This window comes from Cottoperca gobio, chromosome 4 (assembly GCF_900634415.1).
Source record: "Cottoperca gobio chromosome 4, fCotGob3.1, whole genome shotgun sequence".
In the NCBI taxonomy this organism is placed as follows: domain Eukaryota; kingdom Metazoa; phylum Chordata; class Actinopteri; order Perciformes; family Bovichtidae; genus Cottoperca; species Cottoperca gobio.
This window is the reverse complement of record NC_041358.1, coordinates 8,235,449-8,256,319: the sequence shown is the minus strand read 5'-3', so window position 1 is coordinate 8,256,319 and position 20,871 is coordinate 8,235,449. Positions and strand designations below refer to the sequence as shown.

At 38.9% G+C, this 20,871-nt stretch overlaps 1 protein-coding gene across 1 annotated transcript in view; it reads right to left on the bottom strand.

Annotated features, from left to right (window-relative positions):
• Positions 1 to 5,334: 5,334 nt before the first annotated feature.
• ghrhrb (growth hormone releasing hormone receptor b) overlaps positions 5,335 to 20,871 on the bottom strand; it is a 38,243-nt gene continuing 22,706 nt past the window's right edge. Inside the window, exons 3-13 of the mRNA XM_029430410.1 lie at positions 18,324 to 18,431; positions 12,397 to 12,497; positions 11,297 to 11,394; positions 10,890 to 11,022; positions 9,421 to 9,574; positions 9,235 to 9,295; positions 8,877 to 8,946; positions 7,907 to 7,998; positions 7,655 to 7,784; positions 7,453 to 7,494; positions 5,335 to 5,828 (exon numbers count right to left, since the gene is read on the bottom strand). Of these exons, the coding sequence (XP_029286270.1) occupies positions 5,634 to 5,828; positions 7,453 to 7,494; positions 7,655 to 7,784; positions 7,907 to 7,998; positions 8,877 to 8,946; positions 9,235 to 9,295; positions 9,421 to 9,574; positions 10,890 to 11,022; positions 11,297 to 11,394; positions 12,397 to 12,497; positions 18,324 to 18,431 (1,184 nt within the window). The 3' untranslated portion in view covers positions 5,335 to 5,633. The remainder of the gene's footprint in view (positions 5,829 to 7,452; positions 7,495 to 7,654; positions 7,785 to 7,906; positions 7,999 to 8,876; positions 8,947 to 9,234; positions 9,296 to 9,420; positions 9,575 to 10,889; positions 11,023 to 11,296; positions 11,395 to 12,396; positions 12,498 to 18,323; positions 18,432 to 20,871) is intronic.

Below are 20,871 nucleotides of genomic sequence, written 5' to 3'. Positions count from 1 at the left end.
GCTTCTATTCTGACCTGCCCTTATGTACAGCAAATACCTTAAAATACCAGTGTTATTGATTGAGCTGAAACATTATAGACCCCAAGTCATACCCTATTAGATACATTCAGAAAGTATTATTTCCCACTACTGGCGCAAGCCTTTGTTTCCTGTGTAAACTGTGACTGATGTAAAACAACATAATGGGTGTTGAAGACAACCAGACATGGGAATGTTGAAGGAGAAATTTCATCTGGATCGAACAAGGTGAAAAAGCAGTATTTATGAGAAGGACTTATTTTCTACATTTATGTGAAATGCCAAAAAAAAGAGAGAAAAATAACATACCAGGGTTTATGATGACTCTTCTTCGGATGTATGCTCAGTGCTGAGATTTGCCGATGACGACCACAAACACAAACTTCTCTTTTAAATCTCAGCACTGTAAACCAGATGCCTGAGAAGAAGAGCGCTTTGAAGATCAGTGCGTCTGTAGTTTTAAACAGCCGTTAGTACAGAAAATGTCAATGAAATCTCATGGCTAAAGTATCATGAGTTCAACTGCTTGCATGAAATTGCATTTATTGTCCATGTGGTTTTGTGTTTCTTTTTTTTTTTTGGTGAGAATTCAGTGTTAAATTGGGTGTTAAAGTTTCTTTTTCTTAATGAACTTTCAGTGTTTATCAGGCTGTTGTGGAGGCGCTGGCTGTAATACGGATTCTCTTGTCACTTTGTAAAGCCGAGCCTCTTCAACAGCCTCCTGCAGGACGCTTCAACATTGTACTTGACCATCAGAAACATCACAGCACTTCACTGTTTCTGGATTCAATTTCCTGATTTGTTATCGAAAAAAAAAAGACCATTTGAAAAATCAGTTTTAATTCTGATTATCGAGGGCTTCTTCTCAGACTAATCCCTCGTACCACCGCGCAGTATCTAGGTCTTTCTGCAGTTATCGTCTCTGGTGGCATTTGCTCTCTTTATGCTTGAAAACAAGCACATTGAGAAGGAAGTGACTTTCAGACTTTTAGCACGTGCGTAATCCTCTCATTCCAAAGACCAATTAATCGACTCCTCGCTGAGTTTTTGCACGCCTGTATCTGTTTGCAAAGGCTGAGTTAGCTTTGCAGCCGATGTCACTGCAGACGTTTCTTTTGGTCTGACTCAACTATCCTCTGAATCCCTACGTTCAACTCTACTTTGTGTCTCCAAAAGTGCCTTTAAGCACAAAACAAGTATTTTGATTTGTCTTTTTTAATTTCCAAACGAAACTGCAAAGTAAAGAAAATGGTTAAACAAAGTGCTTTTATGATGCTTAACACTAAATCCGTATTTTAAACCTGGAGGCCTTCAAAGTACTTTAACTTGTCTATGCTAAAGATGAGCAGAACATACGACCGATTAGTGTTTTCAATAAAGCAGTGCTACAGAATATTAACTCTGTCACTGTACAGTACACTATATCACATGCACAAAAGAATAAAAATGTTTTAGTATGCTATTTTACCGACACATCCTTTATTTTTCTCGGCAGCAGAAAAATGGAAAATTACTGGACTGGAAAAAGTCTCATGAACCTGAACCACAAGATATTTGTGGTTCAGGTGATATTTTCCTCTCAATTTTTTAAAACATTGTGTAAGGGGATGTATTCGAAATGTCCACTTAATACGACCCCATTTCTAGAAGTATCTTTACAGACAAACTGGAACTAAACAACAGTGAATTCTCAGATTAACAGATATTGGTTTCTTTTCTGAATACATTTTATTCATGACTGATAATAATATAAAGGTACATATACTCAGCTCAGTATTATGCTGATGTTTAATGTTGAGTTTTCTCCTCAGCAGCCGTTTGAAGTCACTCAATTTGATATTTCATCTTTTTATGAACTTATTATTTTGCGTTTTGTCTCTTTTTTTTGAAAATGAATCAAACTGAAAATTTAGTGCAATGAGGTGGAGAGCGAGTCGGTAACAATAACGTAAAGAAAGAAGCAGAAATGCTTTCAGAGGCACTTGATTATTTTCACGAGATAAACATGTATTAATATTTAATTAACATCATGCTTATCGCGACACCCCTACTTTCACGTTTCAACCGGATTTTGTCCAGTTTTACTCTAAATGTCGACACGTCTCTTGACCTGCAAATGACTAAATTCATTCATTCAGGGAGTCCAGACCACACGAAGGCAACGAGAGAAAAGAAGGGCTGACCTCAAACTGTAATGTTCTGCAGTGTGTGTATTCAGTGTGACCTGCAATAAAAACCGTGCAGATCCAACAGCAGCCATAAGGGGGTCCTGTTTCATCTTGTGGTGGGGAAGGGCTGGACAATCACCTGCTCTGCTTCAGTTGAATGTTCAGTTCAGTTCATTACAGACATTATGACAATCTCACCGGGTCATCAGCCCAATTTTGTTGACTTATTTATGAACTATTTCCTTTAGTGTTAATAAGGGAGTTGGAGCCTTATATTGCCAGTACTATGTTGATGTCAGACAAAGATGTTGCTATTATTATAAGAATAAATATTCATTTGAACCTGTTGTTTTGAACTATGAAGTAGTTTGTTGAAGTGTTTGAAAGGTCTGTAGCCAACCTTTGTGACTAAATAAGTGCAGTTTAAATGTGCGAGACAGAAACAAGCTGCCAACGTTGTTTCTTGTAAATGGAGTTTTCTGTAGTTCAAAGTGAATAACTGTCATTTAAAAACTTTGCGCTGTGATCGTTTTCATATTTTTAAAATTATTTTTCTTAATGGTGATCGTGTTTGCTAAAACTATAAAGCCTCCTGTAATGCCTCTGTACTCTCTAATAGGCTGATGCATGCGTGTTTAATCGTTTTGATCTCATTTTGACCAGCAGATGTAATAACAAAGGGAGGGTCCAGCTTTCAGGCCATTAAGGGAATCTGAGCTGCGTGCTTGTTTTTAAAATGGAGGAGGCAATTAATAAGCTAGAACATGAATATTGACAGTTTCAACTGTGAAAGATTTATCAAATTGGACCCATTGCATAGGTTTCCTTTGAATGTTAATCTTTACAGACATGAGGAAAAGTAAAGTGCCATACAAACAATGCTGTACTCTTTATGTTCCTATTGATTTGTACCACATAGCATGACAAGAAAATTGGTTTCAAATGTTTTTCCTTTTTAGCTTTTTGATGGTGATTATCTTTATTGAATTGCTTTTTTGTACCAGTTGCCCATTTAGAGGTAAAAATAAATACAAATGGGGCTCAACAGTTTGTGTACTGATAGCTGAATGTAACTTAAAGCACTCTCCTGTGAGCCTGCTTTTGTCTGCTCATGAGCTCCTTTTTTCATTTGATCTCTTTCACTGCACAGTGCACCATTTTATCTTGTTTTGGTGTGCACATTAGAAGGTTTTTTTTGTACATTATGGAAGTATCGACAATAAATGTTTTTAACTTGTTGGCTCAATGTTGTTGTGTGTGGTGAATATTCACACGTTTTTTTGGCTTAAAGGAAAAGACTGGTGTTATTATATGTTTAACAAATCCAAAAACCAACAATGTGCTAGTCTGTCTCAAAACTTTCCAATTTCCCTTCCCTGTCTGTGACGCTCAGCCCCGTGTGTTTCTACTCCTCCCAAGACGTAAATCATTAACACTTCACAAACAGTTTATTTTTTTCAGTTTTTTAAAGGCTCAGTAATTTCCTAAAACAGCTGGCCACTTTACTTCTTCAACAAACATCACACAAACAGGAGGAAATAGTGCATATGTTGGGGACTAGTTTCTGTGGCGGAGTTATCCACATTTGGTGCTCTAGTCAGTAATTGTTGCTGCAGGACGGTGTGTGTGGGATTGAGACAAAATAAACTACAGTGTGTGTGTTCATGGTAAATGAAGAACATGTCGTGCAGAGCAACAGTGTGGCTCATTTATTTGTTTAGAACAGCTGTTGGACAAAAACTAATAAAATGTGTATTAATCCACCACTGAAAATAGTCCCAAACAATTGCACTATTTATTCATGTTTGAGTAACATTTGTTGAAAACTACAGCGTGTTTTAAGAAATTACAGAGTTTTTAAAGAATGAAACTACATATTTGTGGGTCGTCTTTAAAGATTTACTACTAGGAATCAATAGGCTTGAAACTGAGTGGCACAGAGACGGACTAACACATTGTTTGGTTTTGGTCTTTTCATTGGATGTTGACAAAAAGAAAAATATAGATCATCACCATCCTTGTCCTGTAATATTCGCCCCCAGCCCAAATAAGAAAAAAACAAATGAGAAACTTGAATTCATGTAGTAAACTGGAACCTGTAAAAAAAAAAAATCACCTCTCAAGTAAGAAAAGAGAAATAATACAGTTAATGGGTGTAATCTAAAAAGCAAAGTCCAGACACAACACGAAAAGTTTTCTACCAAAAATCATCAAAGCATGTCCAGTTAATATCATCCTTCACTTCCTTGCTGCACAATTTAAAATTTGACAAAAGCTTTTTTTGTTGTAATTTAAGCACAATTCTCATCACGTCTTTATCTGACACGACACAGAAGCACATCTGTTATGCTGCACATCAAAGACATGGTCAATTATCACAATCCTAAATATATCATTTTGTTACACAGATTTTGAATGCAAACCTTCTGTGGGTTCAGTCCACTGAATGATAAAGGCACTGTAGCGGTCAGTAGCTGAGCAATGTAATATTTTTTTCCCATGAATAATACTGTACACATCTACATGTACATGTGTATGTGTACTGAGTGTACCTGCTAACTGTCTACCAAGTCAAACCACATCAAAAAAATATATAAATTCAAAGCATCGATCAACCTGAAAACAGCTCATCTAGTCTCCCAAAATGATTTCTCTGAGACAACAGGTTCTGGATTAGCATTAGCATTAGCACAGCAATCAGTAAGTGGCCATCACTATGCTAACAAATACAGAAATATAAAGTACATTTGTATCTACATTTTGCAGTATTAACGCATATAAGAATAAAACTAACTAACATAACCTCTCTCCTTCTCCGGCGGCGGGCTGCCCTCCTGGCTGTGACGCCACCGGGAAGACGAGACTAATATGCGGGTTGTTTTCTAGTTTCTGCCACTTTGGATTTATTCCAATTAACAAACTAACGTAACATTACACGGACTACAGCGTCGGTTAACGTTAGTGCCCAGTAAACACAGATGGATCAGCTCCACGTGAAGATTATAAGACAGCAGTGTTGTTTGGCTCTCACAGTTTCAGCAGTTTGGTTGAATTTTGGTATTGTTGCCCACTGACAGACTGACTAACATTACACAGGAGTAAATGTAATACACAATATAAAGAATAAATTACAATACAATAAATATGCCAAACTACTACAACTAAAATATAAACATTAGAGATGGTATGGACCCAGTTTAGAGGTGAAATACTGCCCCCTGTTTGTTTGGAGCAGGTGGCTCAGAATTACTCATTGAACCTTTAAGTCAACAAGTTAACATGTGAATGTGGCGGCCCATGTGGGATTCTGCAAATAATTCTTACCGAACGTAAGAGGTACCTTAAACATTCAACAATCAGGCTCTGTGGTTTGGTCACTTGCTCAGGACGTGGTCCAGTGGCCGAGCAGGTGTTGTAACACAGGTCATGAACACCTGCTAATGTTCCTCAGACAGTGGAGACGTTGCTTGGTGTGAGGGTGTGTGTCTCTGAAGCCGGCTGATCTTTGGGGCTGGATTTGTCCAGGACGGAGATCTGAGTGACCGTGCTGCTTTCAGTGAACAACGTACGCCGCCGTTTACTGTAGCTCATGTAACTCTGAGTCTGCCACTTCCAAAACCTCTTTTTCATTTCTGCTTGCACCTGAACACACACACACACACACACACACACACACACACACACACACACACACACACACACACACACACACACACACACACACACACAACTTAAACATGGAACACAAATGCTCCAGATACCAAAAAATAATCAAATACTATTTTCTGAAAGGTTCATTTTTGGTCCGTAGCTTTTTCCTCTCACATCTATAAAGGAACCATACTAGTAGATTTGCAGCCCATTAAATGGAGATACTTTTCCAAACATACCTTGTATTTGTAGCCTGATTTTACAACTGTCAGTGATAAAATCAATATCTTTTTTTATTTATTTTTTATTACGACAGTTAATTATTTCTCTGCACACCTGCACAGACGTTTTCACTTCTTTTGCCTGATTAGACCATTTCTCTTTCAACCTGATCAGAACTCTAATTAACCAGAAAGTGAAAACACCTGTGTGGCTGTGCAGGGCTTCATTAAGGTGGCTTTAATGCAGCCCATCCTGAAACCTGGGACATCCGAGTTTCCTTATTCGCACCAACAGTTGCTGCTGCTTTACCTGTTTAGTTAACTTCGTCAGAAAATAAAGGTGGCAAATATCTCAAGCAAGTTAAAAGTCATGTTTATTTTTATGAGCACAATGAACCTCAATCAAAAATATACAAATATATATATATATATATTTACTAGGGCTGTCGAATTAGGGCGTTCATTTCGATTAATTAATCACAGAAACAATAACGCAGACTCTTTACGTCACCGACGCGGCGCGGCCTCAGCAGCCTCGTCAACGTGATGAAGCGGATGAGAAAACGTTACTTGGCTCAGTGAATGGAAAGTTTACATTAATAAACTCCCGGATGTAACTGTTGATGCTCCGCTCTGTGAGATTCCTGCAGAAAATAATTTTCGTACCATCGAAGAACTTCAAGCTGAAATATATATATATATATATATATATATATATATATATATATATATATATATATATATATATATATATATATATATATATATATATATAATCACCTCAACGCAAAGCACTGAGCAGCTCGGAGCTAGCTAGCACCGCCGCTGATGCTAAAGTGAGCGACCCGTCTCGTCATCTCTCGATCAGGCGTTCAGACGCAGAATGAGTCGGTCTACCTGAGACACATTAACAACTCCATCACCAAATGTATTGCAATGTACTGCAGGTGGTAGAGGACAGGGGGTTAACGGAGGCTTTACACGTGGCGTCAAATAACACAACCTTTAAAGATATTGTTTATTGTGCAATGAAAGATGTTAGGCCAGATTTTAAATTGCACTTAATGTCAAACTGTTGGTCTGTGTTGTCTTAGATAATTGTGGCATAGGCTACAAGATATTGGAGAAATAGTATTGAAATAAAGATATGTTGACCAGTTTATAATGCTACTCATTGATTCACTCATCTTCCAAAATCCATGATCCATCACAGCAAGAATTGATATATGCGATTAATTTAGATTAATTAATCACAAAGCTTGTAATTAATTAGATGTTTTAATCTTGCGCAGTGGTAATGATTTAGGATGCACGTTGCCTCCATGACTAATTCTAATAAGATCATATTAATGATATAATAATAAGCCTGAAATGTAGCAAAAATATTTACTTACCTCGCCATTCAGGAAACAGTAGAGCAGGGCCACAACAAATCCCTTCAGAACAGAAAAATATTATCCAAAAAATGTAGTGTCCTGAGGACACTGGGTCATGCAAAATGTGAATTGTATATATTTAACGTACCCGTGTTGGATCACAAGAGCTGTTTAATCCTTATCTCCTTAATTGAATTTGTATCTGTATTGCATGTTTTACCTGAAAGGATCCCAGGCCGAGCTCGATGAAGATCCGGGCCTCTGCTCCTGTGTTTTCTGGCAGAAAGGCAAACACCATGTAATGCATCCCAAACAGAGGGATGAGGAGCAGAGTGGATTTGGCAAGCCTCCTGCACACATAGTAAAAAACAAACACAAATGATGACTACTCACAGTGTCTGCAGTTCATTGGTGTGTGTATCTATGTGTTTGTGCATGTCATCATGTGGAGGTATATTTAGTCTCTTCTAACTTGAAGTGACTGGTGTCGTTGCCCCCGACACCAGGAGATCTCAGCTTCTGGACCAGAATACGGATTACATTGATGAAGATGATGAAGTTCACCTACATGAAACAAACAAAGAGCTGTCAAGAAAAATACGAAAGAACCCACACAGTATTTGTGCTACAACAGCCATTTTTCATTGGATGGTCTGCTGTCGTATTATCACATCAAACCTGCGGTACAGGGGAATTTACTGTTCTGTTATTGGAAAGAAAAAGGGGGGACATTATTTTAAACGTTTTTTAAGTGTTTTGTTGTTGATGGCACAGAGGCAAAACACAGGTGGGAAGCCAGTGAGGGATGATGTTCTAACTAACTAAAACTACTGAATTTACTAATTCTATGCCAGTCAACCTGCATGGGGGTAATAGCATGAGGGCACGGTCAAAATGAACATTGGCGAATATTGGCCGTTCGCTTCTATTCTGTGCGAGTGAAGGGATGAATAAAACATCAGCTTCCAGTGGAATGCCATTTTGCATTTTTGCATTGCGCGCAGTCCAACTTTGGTGAACTTTGACCGGCTGAGTTGCAGCCTCAACCAATAGTAAAGAAGTGTGTGCGGTTGCCCGCAGGCAGGCGAAAGGTCTCTCGCCAATCATTTCAAGATGGGAATAAAAAATTTAATAAATTTAAGTTTCAATGAAGCAGAAACCTGTCTCACTTAGACAAACAAAACAATATCGCAGGAGAGAAAAAGGAAGTGCACTGATTAGATGTGGTGTTAACTGCCAACGATAAAAAGCTGTGCACTGGCCAAGTTTCCTTGCTTCCATGTAGGAAATGTATTAACTGACTTGTTATTGTTGCATCTAATGTGAACAAACAATAAGTGTGCAGTAGACGGTTGAAAGTCAAAGCGTCATACAGGCCTGATGCAAGATTGAGGAGTCTTATAATTCCTCAATAGCTCCCACTGTTACTGCTCTGCACTTACCAGTAGTGATGCAGTTATTGGAGCTTTTATGATCCACCAGATGAAGGCCACATCTGTGTCATCCCAGCACCTGAGACACACAACAGTAATGAGATAAACAAGGCAGTCACAGAAGGGCAATTTTGTTTATCTCATCACGACACACACAACAACTCACTAACCGCAGCCAGAACGTGTTAGAAATAGTAGAAGCTAGATAAACTAAGATTAACTGTTATTTTTCATCTTGCATCACTTCTGAGTATTCTATTAAATCTGCTTCTGTACTTGTACAATTATTCTTTGATTTTACCTGCCTATTGAAGTTTCCTCATTTTTATGTGACATTTCTTTCTCACATTCTACTGCAGCAGCTCACCCCTTGTTATCGTAGAAGTTTCGAGTGAGGATCCACGCCATTATGATTGTTGTTGGGAGACCTGCGAGGAACAAACAGAGTGACCTTATCATTAGGAAAGAGTCAACACAGAGCTTTAACAAGACAGAGAGAGGAGGGAAGAAGTAAAAAGTAAGCAGAGACAGGTGAAAGAGAAGAAGCGCCCACCCCAGCCGATGAGTATGTACCACCAGAAGTATTTCTTCTGGAAGACAAAGGTGAGAGCAAGCAGTGTCTGCAGGTACATGCCCTCCACCAGCAGCCAGAAGTAGTTGGCCAGGATACTGAACTGAAAGAAGGCCACGGCTGATTTACAGGATGCCTGTGAGACAAAAACAACAAGGATCAGACTAGTCTTTGTGTAGTTTTGGAAATGGACCCTCTCATAAATGTATGGGTCAGAAGGAGGTCTGTAATGATAATGTGTTAACAAGTTACATTTATAAAGGCGGAAATTCTCTGCTTGATCAGACACAATTGAAGCTCAGGGTGTGGGTTATACTTATACTGTTATTAAGGTTAAGCCCTGTTACTGCTGCTACGCCTGTCAAGCTTTACTTTACAATGCTGCATGCAGGTTACAACAATGGCGACAGATTTATTTCTCATAATTCATCGACATTTTTGAAACAATAGTTGTGTTACCATTCAATTGTCAAGCGAATTTTAGGAAACATTTTATAACTCTGAAAAAAGAAATGCAAATTAGTCAAGTTACCATCAAATGGTTGGAGTGAATAAACTATAGGATATGCTTTATGCATGGCTGTAATCCGCCAGTAAACAGAGTAGAAGAAGTAAAGGCTGCGAACTGTAAACTAAACAAGTCGACGGAGAGAGGTCTTCAGGAATTTGTTTCTATTGGAAGAGTTTATTCTTTCATGACAACTAATATTGCCCATGCTTTATGGTGCAGACAAAGACAATATAAATATATATATTCATTTTTTTTATGGCGGAAGACGCCGACAGCGGAATGTTTGCTAATCAGAATTTATTTGACAAAGGCATTTCCATTTACCATTTAGCGCATTAGCTTTTCTTATGTGAAACTTCAAAATGTCCACTAAAAATACTTTTATGATGACACCAGTCACGGTGATGTGCCGACGCTTGTCCCTCAAGACAGACAAGGGGGACACTTACCGTCAATCCAGGAAGCCTTATCAGTAGAACAGTAGGAAGAGAAACAGTCGTCATTAATGCTCGTCTCAGTCACCCCCAGCATTTTAATGCCAGTCCTTCCTGCTCTCTATGATAATAAACTCTTCTGAGTTTGTGGGTTTCATGTCAAGGAAACACAATGCAGGTTATCCTCCCCCAGTCCCAACCAACCGACTGTATTAACATGACAGAAGTCATTGAGTTGACAGTTTCAAAGTTATTTTTTGAACTTTCTTTCTTACTTCCCTTTTAAGGTTTCAACTTTCCTCATCTTTACTTTTGACACTTGCATTTGACTGCTACATGTATATCTTTCTTAAATTGATTTTTGAGTACAGGACAAAACTAGTTGTACTGTCACAGAATCTTTCCATCACAAATGGAACCGCCGGTTTAACTTTTTTAAAGGTTATGAGTCCTTCACTGGAAAATATAGACACACTAATGGAGCTGAAGTAGGGTTTCACACTCACAGTAGACATGAAGCAGTGGTCCAGATTTTCATCAGAAAAAAGAACGCCATCTTTGATGAAGACGGCGCTCGCTCTCAGGATGAAGGACAAGAAAAGGTTGATGTGGATGTAGTTCCTGGTGCAGTGAAACTTCCTGAGAGAGCGGAGAAAAACTTTCCTGAGTGTTTTTCATTTCTTAAGAGGAGGTATCTCTCTGGGAAACACATTTGGGGTATTTGTAAGAAATATTTTTTCAAGCTATAACACCTGGTAGGTTGGGAAATGATGTTTTGAGTTTAATTTAGCAAGTACCTTTGATAAAGTTAGTTGACCTTAGTCGTCATGGTTACAATAATAAACACGTTGTTAAGGTTAGCGGGCGATCGTGGTCATGCTTACAAATAGAAGAAGACACATTTGACTCTTACCTGAACACGGTGAAGACAAAAATAGCCGATATAAGAGAGATGAGGGAGGTAGCGTAGCCGGCGGTGTACACCTGTTTGAAGTTGGAGAAGTATGTTGTCTGAAATGCAAACACAAAATAGAACAAGACAAATTAAACTAATGTTAGCATTTACGTATTAACTGGTAACTACTCACTCACTCTTCACACTCTTCCTTAGTGCTAATTAATGTGATAAGAGCTCCTGACTGCCACTGCTTTTTAAAAAGTATGTTACAAAGCACTCCATGGTGGCATGTTTTCATCAGTATGAACATTTTATTAAACTTGGGTAATTTTGTTCAACACCTTGGAGGCGAGCTGCATGTCTTCTGTGAACTACAGGATCGGTGCGACCGACTTGATTTTTGATGTGTTTTTGCAATTAATCAGAGGTGAAAGTGAAGAAAGCTGCTGACAAGACATGTGCCAGACCCTTTCGTCAATTTTGTTGAGCAATTCTATGACGACATGACTTGTCACATTTGGAAACTCCTTGTGCTTGTGAACAACTTTCACATTTTCCAACTACGGTGGTTGTGTAATGCTTGAGTCTTCACTTACGCTTCAAACAACTGCAACCCGAGTCATCTTTTAAGGCTTCAAGTCTTATTTTATTCGATTTACACGGTTTGACAGATGGTCCACACTTGTTCAATTATGATGGATGGATCTTCAAGCTTTTCTCTTGAGAAAAAGCTGTATGAACAGGCACTTAAATAATCCATCTCAACCTCTTCCCAGACTTTCTGCACCAGTTGTGCACATCACTACTTCCTCTTTTGCTACTTTGAGAGTAGAGTCAATATTTGCTCGACAGCAAGAAACGATTTTTCAGGAATAATATAGAACATTTTGTTTTCCAGCAATGACAGAGAAATCATCTATTTTACCCCAGTCATAACATCAGTCATTTAGCCTTACTATTTAAGAGTAGAGGGCATCATTTAAAAAAATGTGGCGACTCCTCAAATATCTGCCAGTAGTGATGCTGTAAAATATATAAAATATACTTTGGCATCTTCAACATATTTACACAGTTCAAAAATCTTAATGAAAATCTTTTTCCTTTAGGACATCTACCTCTGGCTCTGTCTCTTCGTACTCTGTGAACTCGCAGGCCTCCTCATAAGAGGGGTAGAGCTCGGACCATCCATCCTCAGTGCAGTTCCTGTAGATGTAACCTAAAAATACACATACACCTCTCAGTGGCAAGGACAGAAGAGTATACGGCAACAACAACAACAAGCTGAGAAGTCTAGAAGAGAATGTGAGCACAACAACACAACTATGAGGACTATTTGAACCCAAAACGGTGAAAAGTGAGAGACGTGGCACTTATCAGTCACCCGAGAGAAGTAGGGTAGGGGAAGAGTAAATAAAAGGACTAAAACAAGTGTTTTAGTTTTAGGGAGAAGTTTGACTTGGCAACGCTGGAAGGACTTCAGACAGTTGGCAAGTAAATGTAAACAGAAAGACAGAGATTAAAGACTCTTCATGGTTCCTCTCTTCCCTGGACAGGAAAATGAAGTGAATGTAATTTAGTTTGTGATGATGGAAAAATGACATTTGAGAAAAAAAAGCTGTCCACTTAGAGGATTATTCTGAAAAACTAAACATTGTATCTGGAACCTTTATGGCAAAAGTCAAACGCTTTGAGGTCCACAAACAAAACAATTCTACTCACCTCAATTTCATTGTGATGGTAGCAGAACTTTCAGAGACAGATCAACTACACAGCTAAAAGTATGTGGACAGCCCTGCCTTGGTAATCGTGACAGTATACTGCAACTTTGTGTCTTTCCTTTTTTCTCGCATGCCTCCATGATGAACGAGGAATAACAAATCTGAGAAAATTCTGGATTAATTGAATTAAATGGGGGCTGTGTTTAACAACAGCGAAACATGTACTCTCACACAACCCCTGCAGCATAATCCAAGTATCATTTATCCAGTCGTATGCCCACTACTTCCCAAACACATGCATTTTTGCTAAAACTTTACTATTTAATACACTTCCGCATAATCGCACGCTTGCGAAGGTACGCTACTCATCTGGACGAGCACGGATGAGAAGCGTGCCTGTGCAAGTTATGTGACTACACGAAAGTGTTTTTCTAGTGAGACTCAGGACGTAGAGCGGTCGTCTAGAAATCAGAAATGTTCTAATGAGCTCCCAATGAGCAGGTTGGCACCTTGCATGGCAGCCTCAGTGTGTGAATGGGTGAATGTTGGCATTTGTTGTAAAGCGCTTTGAGGAGAGCTGTATAAATACAGTACGGTTTTAGCGAAAATCCATGTGTTTGGGAAGCAGTAAGCATACGACTGGATACATTAGAATATTCTTGTCAAATTCAAGGTAACACAGGTTGAGTAAGTGATATACAAATGGTCATTTTGAGGGTGAAGTATTCCTTTAATATCTAATCAACAAGAGAGCACAGACACATTGTTCCACAGCATCACATATGACATGCAAATACAGCATGATGGCTGATTAATGTTCCATTTGTTATTTAGATGCATGAATATGCAGCTTTCCTGATGAAGTCTATTAGATAAACTGAGACACTGATGATAATAAGAATATAAACACTCGCTTCACTCCTGCACAGCCCCCTTTCTCTCTTTGCAGATGAGCTATAATCACAACACGAGCACAGAGTTGTTTCTCAGACGTGAAATAACGCCACAGCTCTTTATTAGGATTCAGTGTGCAAGGATTATAACTCCATCTGCCAGTAAATGATGCGAGCAGCTGGAAACGAACCCCCTGTGAAGAGGACACATGACAAACACATGTGAGGACTAATACTCTCATGTACACACTAAACAATAACAAGCCTTGCCCTTTGGAAGCCGGTAAGGATTCAGTGTTAATGTGTCGAAAGTTTAAAGACAATTACTTTTTTCTAGTTTGTCTACCTTTTTTTACTAGTTGTGGGTGGAAAGCATAAAAAAAGGTTAATTACTGTCACCATGTGGTTTGATAAATTGAGCTGAAATTTCTGCATTCGTGTAACCCTGAGAGTCAGCAGTACATACATTTGTGTTACAGTCCCGGCAAATATGTATGACCACTTTGACTGTTTATATATTTATTATATTGTGGGTGTAATTAATAACGCGTTTTAATTAGGGCTGTCAAATTAGTGCGTTAATTTCGATTAATTAATCACAGAAAAAATAACGCGACAAAAAAATGAACGCAGATTAATCATTGTACCATTGTGTCATGTATTAATCGTGCTCTGAGATGCACCGACGCGGCGCGGCCTCAGCAGCCTCGTCAACGTAATGAAGCGGATGAGAAAACGTTACTTGGCTCAGTGAATGGAAAGTTTACATTAATAAACTCCCGGATGTAACTGTTGATGCTCCGTTCTGTGAGATTCCCTGCAGAAAATAATTTTTGTAGATTCTTAGAGAACTTCCAGCTGAAATATATATATATCACCTCAACGCAAAGCACGTAGCAGCTCGGAGCTAGCTAGCACCGCCGCTGATGCTAAGGTGAGCGACACGTCTCGTCATCTCTCGATCAGGCGTTCAGACGCAGAATGAGTCGGTCTACCTGAGACACATTAACAACTCCATCACCAAATGTATTGCAATGTACTGCAGGTGGTAGAGGACAGGGGGTTAACGGAGGCTTTACACATGGCGTCAAATGACACAACCTTTAAACATATTGTTTATTGTGCAATGAAAGATGTTATGCCAGATTTTAAATTGCACTGTTGGTCTGTGTTGTCTAAGATAATTGTGGCAAACAATATATTGGAGAAATAGTATTGAAATAAAAGACGTGTTTACCTTTAAGTTTATAATGCTACTCATTGATTCACTCATCTTCCAAAATCCATTTGAATATTTTGAAATGCTTCTCACAGCAAATATTGATATATGCGAATAATTTAGATTCACAAAGCATGTAATTAATTAGATACATTTTTTAATCGCTTGACAGCCCTAGTTTTAATACAATAAAATACACTGTACAAGCAAAACTACAAAATAAAATACTTAGATGAACTAACTTTTCTCTGATTCACTGATCTCTGATTTAATATAGATGTTTGGTCTGCTGTACCGGAGAGCCTTAATCAAGTTATTATTATAATCTCAGTTTAGGTCAAATACAGAATCTGTATATCGTGATCGTCTGTGTTGACATACTGTACAAAGTCAGATATTCAGATATGACAGAGAGGTGGCTTTTTTGTATTGATTTTTTGAGAATTTTTGCCTAAGAAAAAAATAGTTAAGAAACACAACACTTGAACGAACCCAAACACATGTTTTGCCAGATTTATGTCCCCAAAAGTTTCTACACGGATCACTGAGCTTCACGTAATAGAAAGTTACTGTATATGAAAAATAAAATAAGATGCTGATTGTGTTGAGTCTCTTGAATTAATTAAGAAACAACCCGCAGTTACACGTCTGGAGTTTTTGTCCAGCCAATAACACTACCTGCATTTTACCCCAGATTATCAGTTTGAACAATTTAACAAAGTTACCAGTGTAAAAATAAGATATAGAGGATTTTATAATGCTAAATTGGGCTAATAACCTAGAATGGAAAGCTAGTTAGCTAGCGGCTGTGCTAAAATTGTAGCATGCTGAGTCGAGTAGATATCAGTACATATTTTGTATTCCTATGATTCACACAAACGTATACCAAAAGCATGATATATTCACTTTCTTCACTTTCCTAAGAGCTCTCGGTAGCACTGACAGTAATCCGGTCAGGTGAAGGCGGTAAATGATGAATATAAATGAGGCACATTTGCTGCCATGTTCTCACACCATGGCCTGAAGTTAGAATGACGGAGCTCACTCAGCTCACCGAGCTCAGCGGCGGCCATGACGCACACAAGGTCATCTGGTTTTATGTGTGAATCCGTGTTTACGAGACGGAGGATGAAAAGTTTAGAGTCAAATAACAGATTTCAGCTTCTTGCTGTGAATACGCCTGTCCGGCTCTTCAGCACAGCAGAGTGTGGGGGTTTGAGTCGTGGGTGGGTTTACAGATATCCAGCTGTATTAGCCTCAGTATAACGCGGTGTGTAGAGCCTGCAGGCCTGCAGCCGCAGCCTAGGTGGGTGAATGGTTGGATGTGAATGAAGGTTGAAGGCTTGGGCTCCGGGGAGGGCGCTAGTGCTCCAACCGCCATGCTTAACAAGCAGCGCCAATTCCTTCCTCATGCTCTTGGCTCTTACAGTTAACTCTTTGATTTACCAATTCATTATCTTCTCTGCATGCAGCCTCCCTTTGGATAGACTATATCGAACCGCACCACTACCGTGATTTGACTTATCAGGGTGTCTGTGGAGGAGGAAATCCAGTGGGGTCCAGGAACCCACTAGCACTGAGTTATGAGGTCATCAACAGCAACCTCCGCCTCCTGATCCTCCTGAAGTATACGCTTAACTTTCACTGTGTTTTTTTTCTTTTCTGCTTTGTGCTGTCTTCCATTCTCACTGCTGCTGGATATCAATGCAAGTGCATCATATTTTTAAAATCCAGCATCCCACATACTGCACATGCTCTCTGCCACTGCTGACTCTTGTGTGAAAAGTAATTCAGCAACACTGACTGACAAACTGGAAGAGTCTGGACTACAACCACTGTGTTTCAACATGGAAATGGTATCTGTACATATCAATAATAAACCCAGTTTCCTAGAAATGTAATTTATATAATACTAAATAGTTTTTCCAATAATCGCTTACTGGACGCAGCTTTGTTTATAGAGATTACTGAGCGCCTAACCTAACCATAAAAACTTCTATAATGTTGTCGTCTCTACAAGAAGATATTAAATTGTGAGATCGTATATTTTGGCCTAAAACTAATTAAATATGTTCTCAGTAAACATTTTACTGATACGTTCAGAATCAGTTTTGTGACTTGCCCGATACGGCAGGCTGTTTATCATGTTAAGCTTTTCCTGGTTCTTTTTACACTCTACATTTTCACTGGGTCTGTTTGTAACAACTTGCAGATTTTTCTGTCCCAAAGCACATTTTTCTATCAACTCAGTTGCATCTGTCTGTCAGCCATTGGATGATACATGAGAGATTGTGTGTTAGTTATCTTTAGACCATCCAGCTGAATGAGACAGGGGTCTGAAGGAGGTGGAAGTCGTCTAAACAGTGAAGAGAGCGGCACTATCTGCAGTCAAGTTCAGAGACAGGAGATAAGTCCACGTGATCTGCCAAGAAAAACGTCCAGTCTCTATAAACCACTCAGTGAAAACATTACACCGGCCCTAAGAGATATATCTAAATATAACCCGGTCACTTTGCTGAGCTGTAAACTGAAAGATGGATGAACTGAGCACAAACCCTTCATGCTGGAAAAGTTTTAATCTGTTCTGTTTTCTTTGGTTCCTAAAAATCAACTGAGAAATCACACTTTTTTATATCCAGTTTCAGTTTTCAGTTTAAAAACAAAAGTCAACATGGCCTTAAAACAGATTATTGACTGACAACAGTGATAGAGGAAATACAGCTGAGGCACAAGAAGGAAGATAACAATAATTTCAGCATGGCTGTTGGCAGGATTATCAATCATTTCTCTGCACTGCCTCAAACAGGGCTCATATGAAGATTCTGCTGCCCCAAAAATAATATGGATGTGAATGGACAAAAAATTGTTAGAGTTCCTCAAAGCATAAAATGAACTAAGCAAAAATATAAACAGTAAAGGGGCATATAAAAGTACATAATGATAGAAAAGAGATACAAAGAGCCCAGAAAATAAAAAATAATTGATATAAAACCAATTGTATTTTTGTTATAATCAAAATGTGATGTTTTTGTTTTTGGGAATGCACAAACAGAAAAAAAAATATTTAAACACATGAATTAAGACAACAATAATAATTTATTTGGAGGGCCCCATGGAGAGTAAGTAGTTAGCAGCTTCTTAAATCACCTATGCCTCTGGGTGGCTCTCCAAATGTCACCCAGCTATGTGAAAGGTGAGTTGCAGTGATTTACCTTGGTTATTAGCAAACAGCTGGGAGACATTGGCACACGAGACGCTGACCACCTGTCCCACATCGGCACAATACCAGCAACGAATCTCATCCCATTCTGTCGGACAACCTGAGACAAGAAGACAACATTCATCATGCAGTTATCACTTCAGCAGTTAGTTATGAGTTTGACTGACGAGCTCACAGTTGGGTCAGACAGCCTGAGTAGCTAAAGAGAACAAACTGTATTTAATTTGTATCTGCAGAGCATATAACAACAACACAAAATAGAGCAAGGTAGTAGCTGTTATTGGTTTTGAGAAGAGAGGAGGTAATGTAATTATTCCTTAATGCGGATTTAATGCGTAGGCACGGTCTGAGGCAGTTCTACATGTGTTCGCAGAGTAGGAACAAATGCAGGTAAGGAAATATTAATGAATCCTGGAATTCTGCATACGCACTTGTTTGTCCCGTTGCAGTACGATTACTTCAAATAGTCTCTCGAATTGAAGCAATCAAATGTTCTAAATATGCAGAATATGTGAGTACCTTTAAACCAAAAGGAATAAGTCTGGAGGATGCCGAAACAATCAAGAACCACCTTAAAACACCTTGATTTGTATCGGAAAATGGGTGGAAATGATCTTCCTGCACTGGTCAAAAACAGTTTTAATTAAAAAACAACTACAGACAAAATGACATAAGAAGACAATTTCTGCTGAATATTTTCTTGCTTCTGATATAATCTTGACTATAGACAGTGAGGCTGACCTTTCCTTCCCTCTCTCTTTATGCAGCATACTTAAAATTCAGTCAGCATGTGACTTGTTTGACCTTGTACACCTCTTAACGCTACAGCACTTGCTCATGTCAACTACTGATTCAGACACCTAATTAAAAATAATTGTATCTGTATAGCAACTCTAATGTCTGATGGAATTTTTTCAAGGGGATTCCCCCTGTCTGCAAAAAATGAAGGGGCGTTTGATTTGTTGACATCCTCATCCCTCCTCTCTGCCCACGCTTTATCTCTGCTGTTCCCCTCACATGGCAGATGAGCTCTCCCTGCAGCCTCCGTCGCTCTGAAAGAGGGAGGTGTGGAGAGGGGGAAGAGAGAGAGCAGTAATGAGGAGCCCGTCTCTCTCTGCCACCACAACGCCTCACACATCAAAGCTGCTTGGCTGTGTCAATTAAAAAAGCAGCGTGCAGGGACACACCACCACTCATTCATAATAAAACATAGCTTTTGGCTACTGCTGGAGGTTTTCCTGCCAAAGCTGTGATGAGCAAACATCTTGCTGGATAAATGTGACTTTGAACTCTTGTTTTTAAGAAATCTTTCCCTTGCATTTTGGCTATTGTTTGTAGCTTACAGTAACACCGAGCTGCTGATGAATTTTTTCTTCTGCTGCATCAATTGAAAATGGCACTTATCAGGCCATTATTGTAAACGCCCTAATGGCTCTCCAGCTAATGAAAAGCCTGGAGAGCAATCAAGGCTTATACAGAGTGAAATGTTAAAAAAAAGGATGTTGTGCGCTAGTTTGAATCGCAGTAAGTGAAAGGATCTCTGCAGGTGGCAACAGTAATGTCCTTCATTAGGTGCGGATTAAAGCGTAGACTCTTACAGGGTGGTACAGAAAGGAAAACAAAGGTTATGACATGTTAACTAACTCCATGACAAGGTGATACTAATAACCTAATGTCAGTTATTACCAAGCATTATTATACTTAGAGAGAGGTTCTGTGTGAGCACATTTATAGGGCTCTGTGCAGCTGCAGCCACTGTCGATTTATACAAGCAAGCACCAAGTGAATACTACGCTGCGTTCAAAGTGCTATGTGGAAGTGGGAAACATCAATCCTTAAAGTGTGGCAGCTGACAAGCTGAAAAATGAAACTATCTTTGGGTTTCTCTGTTTATGCTGTGTCAACATTTATGCATCTACAGAAACATTGTGATTTGTGATGCAGTATAATGCTGTATTCACAGCATGTTGGCAGAATGGGAAGAACACGGAAGCGTCCTGTTGTTATGACGTTATTCCAAGATTACCCAATATAAATGTAAATGTAGGCTAAGTTTGTTATTTGTACTGTGTTGCATGGAGAGGATACCAATTAAAAAGATATTGACAAACTACGCAGGCTAGATCCTTTATAAATAGACGCATTGATTGGAACAGCCAACAATCGTGCTTTGCAAACATTTTGACACAAGTTCTGTAGTTAACTTCACCATCTGACCCATCACAGCCATCCCACATGTCTTACATATAATCAATACTAAGTGACAGGAAGTCAGGTGACGGGGTGGAGGTCCGGGGGCGATTGATGGTTAGTGTCCCGTGTGAAACAACATGTTGTTGTCTTTGTGTTCACAACGTTAAGCTTCACTTTCAATAGTAATATTTTTTTAACCCTTTTTTTATTGTTTTTTAACATATGTAGACACTACATAAGACAGTACACAAACTTCCACATCCAAGACATAACAAAATTAAGTACATTAACAGTCGCACAAATAACATAATTCAATTAAATGAACTACACAAACATGTGGGTAGGCT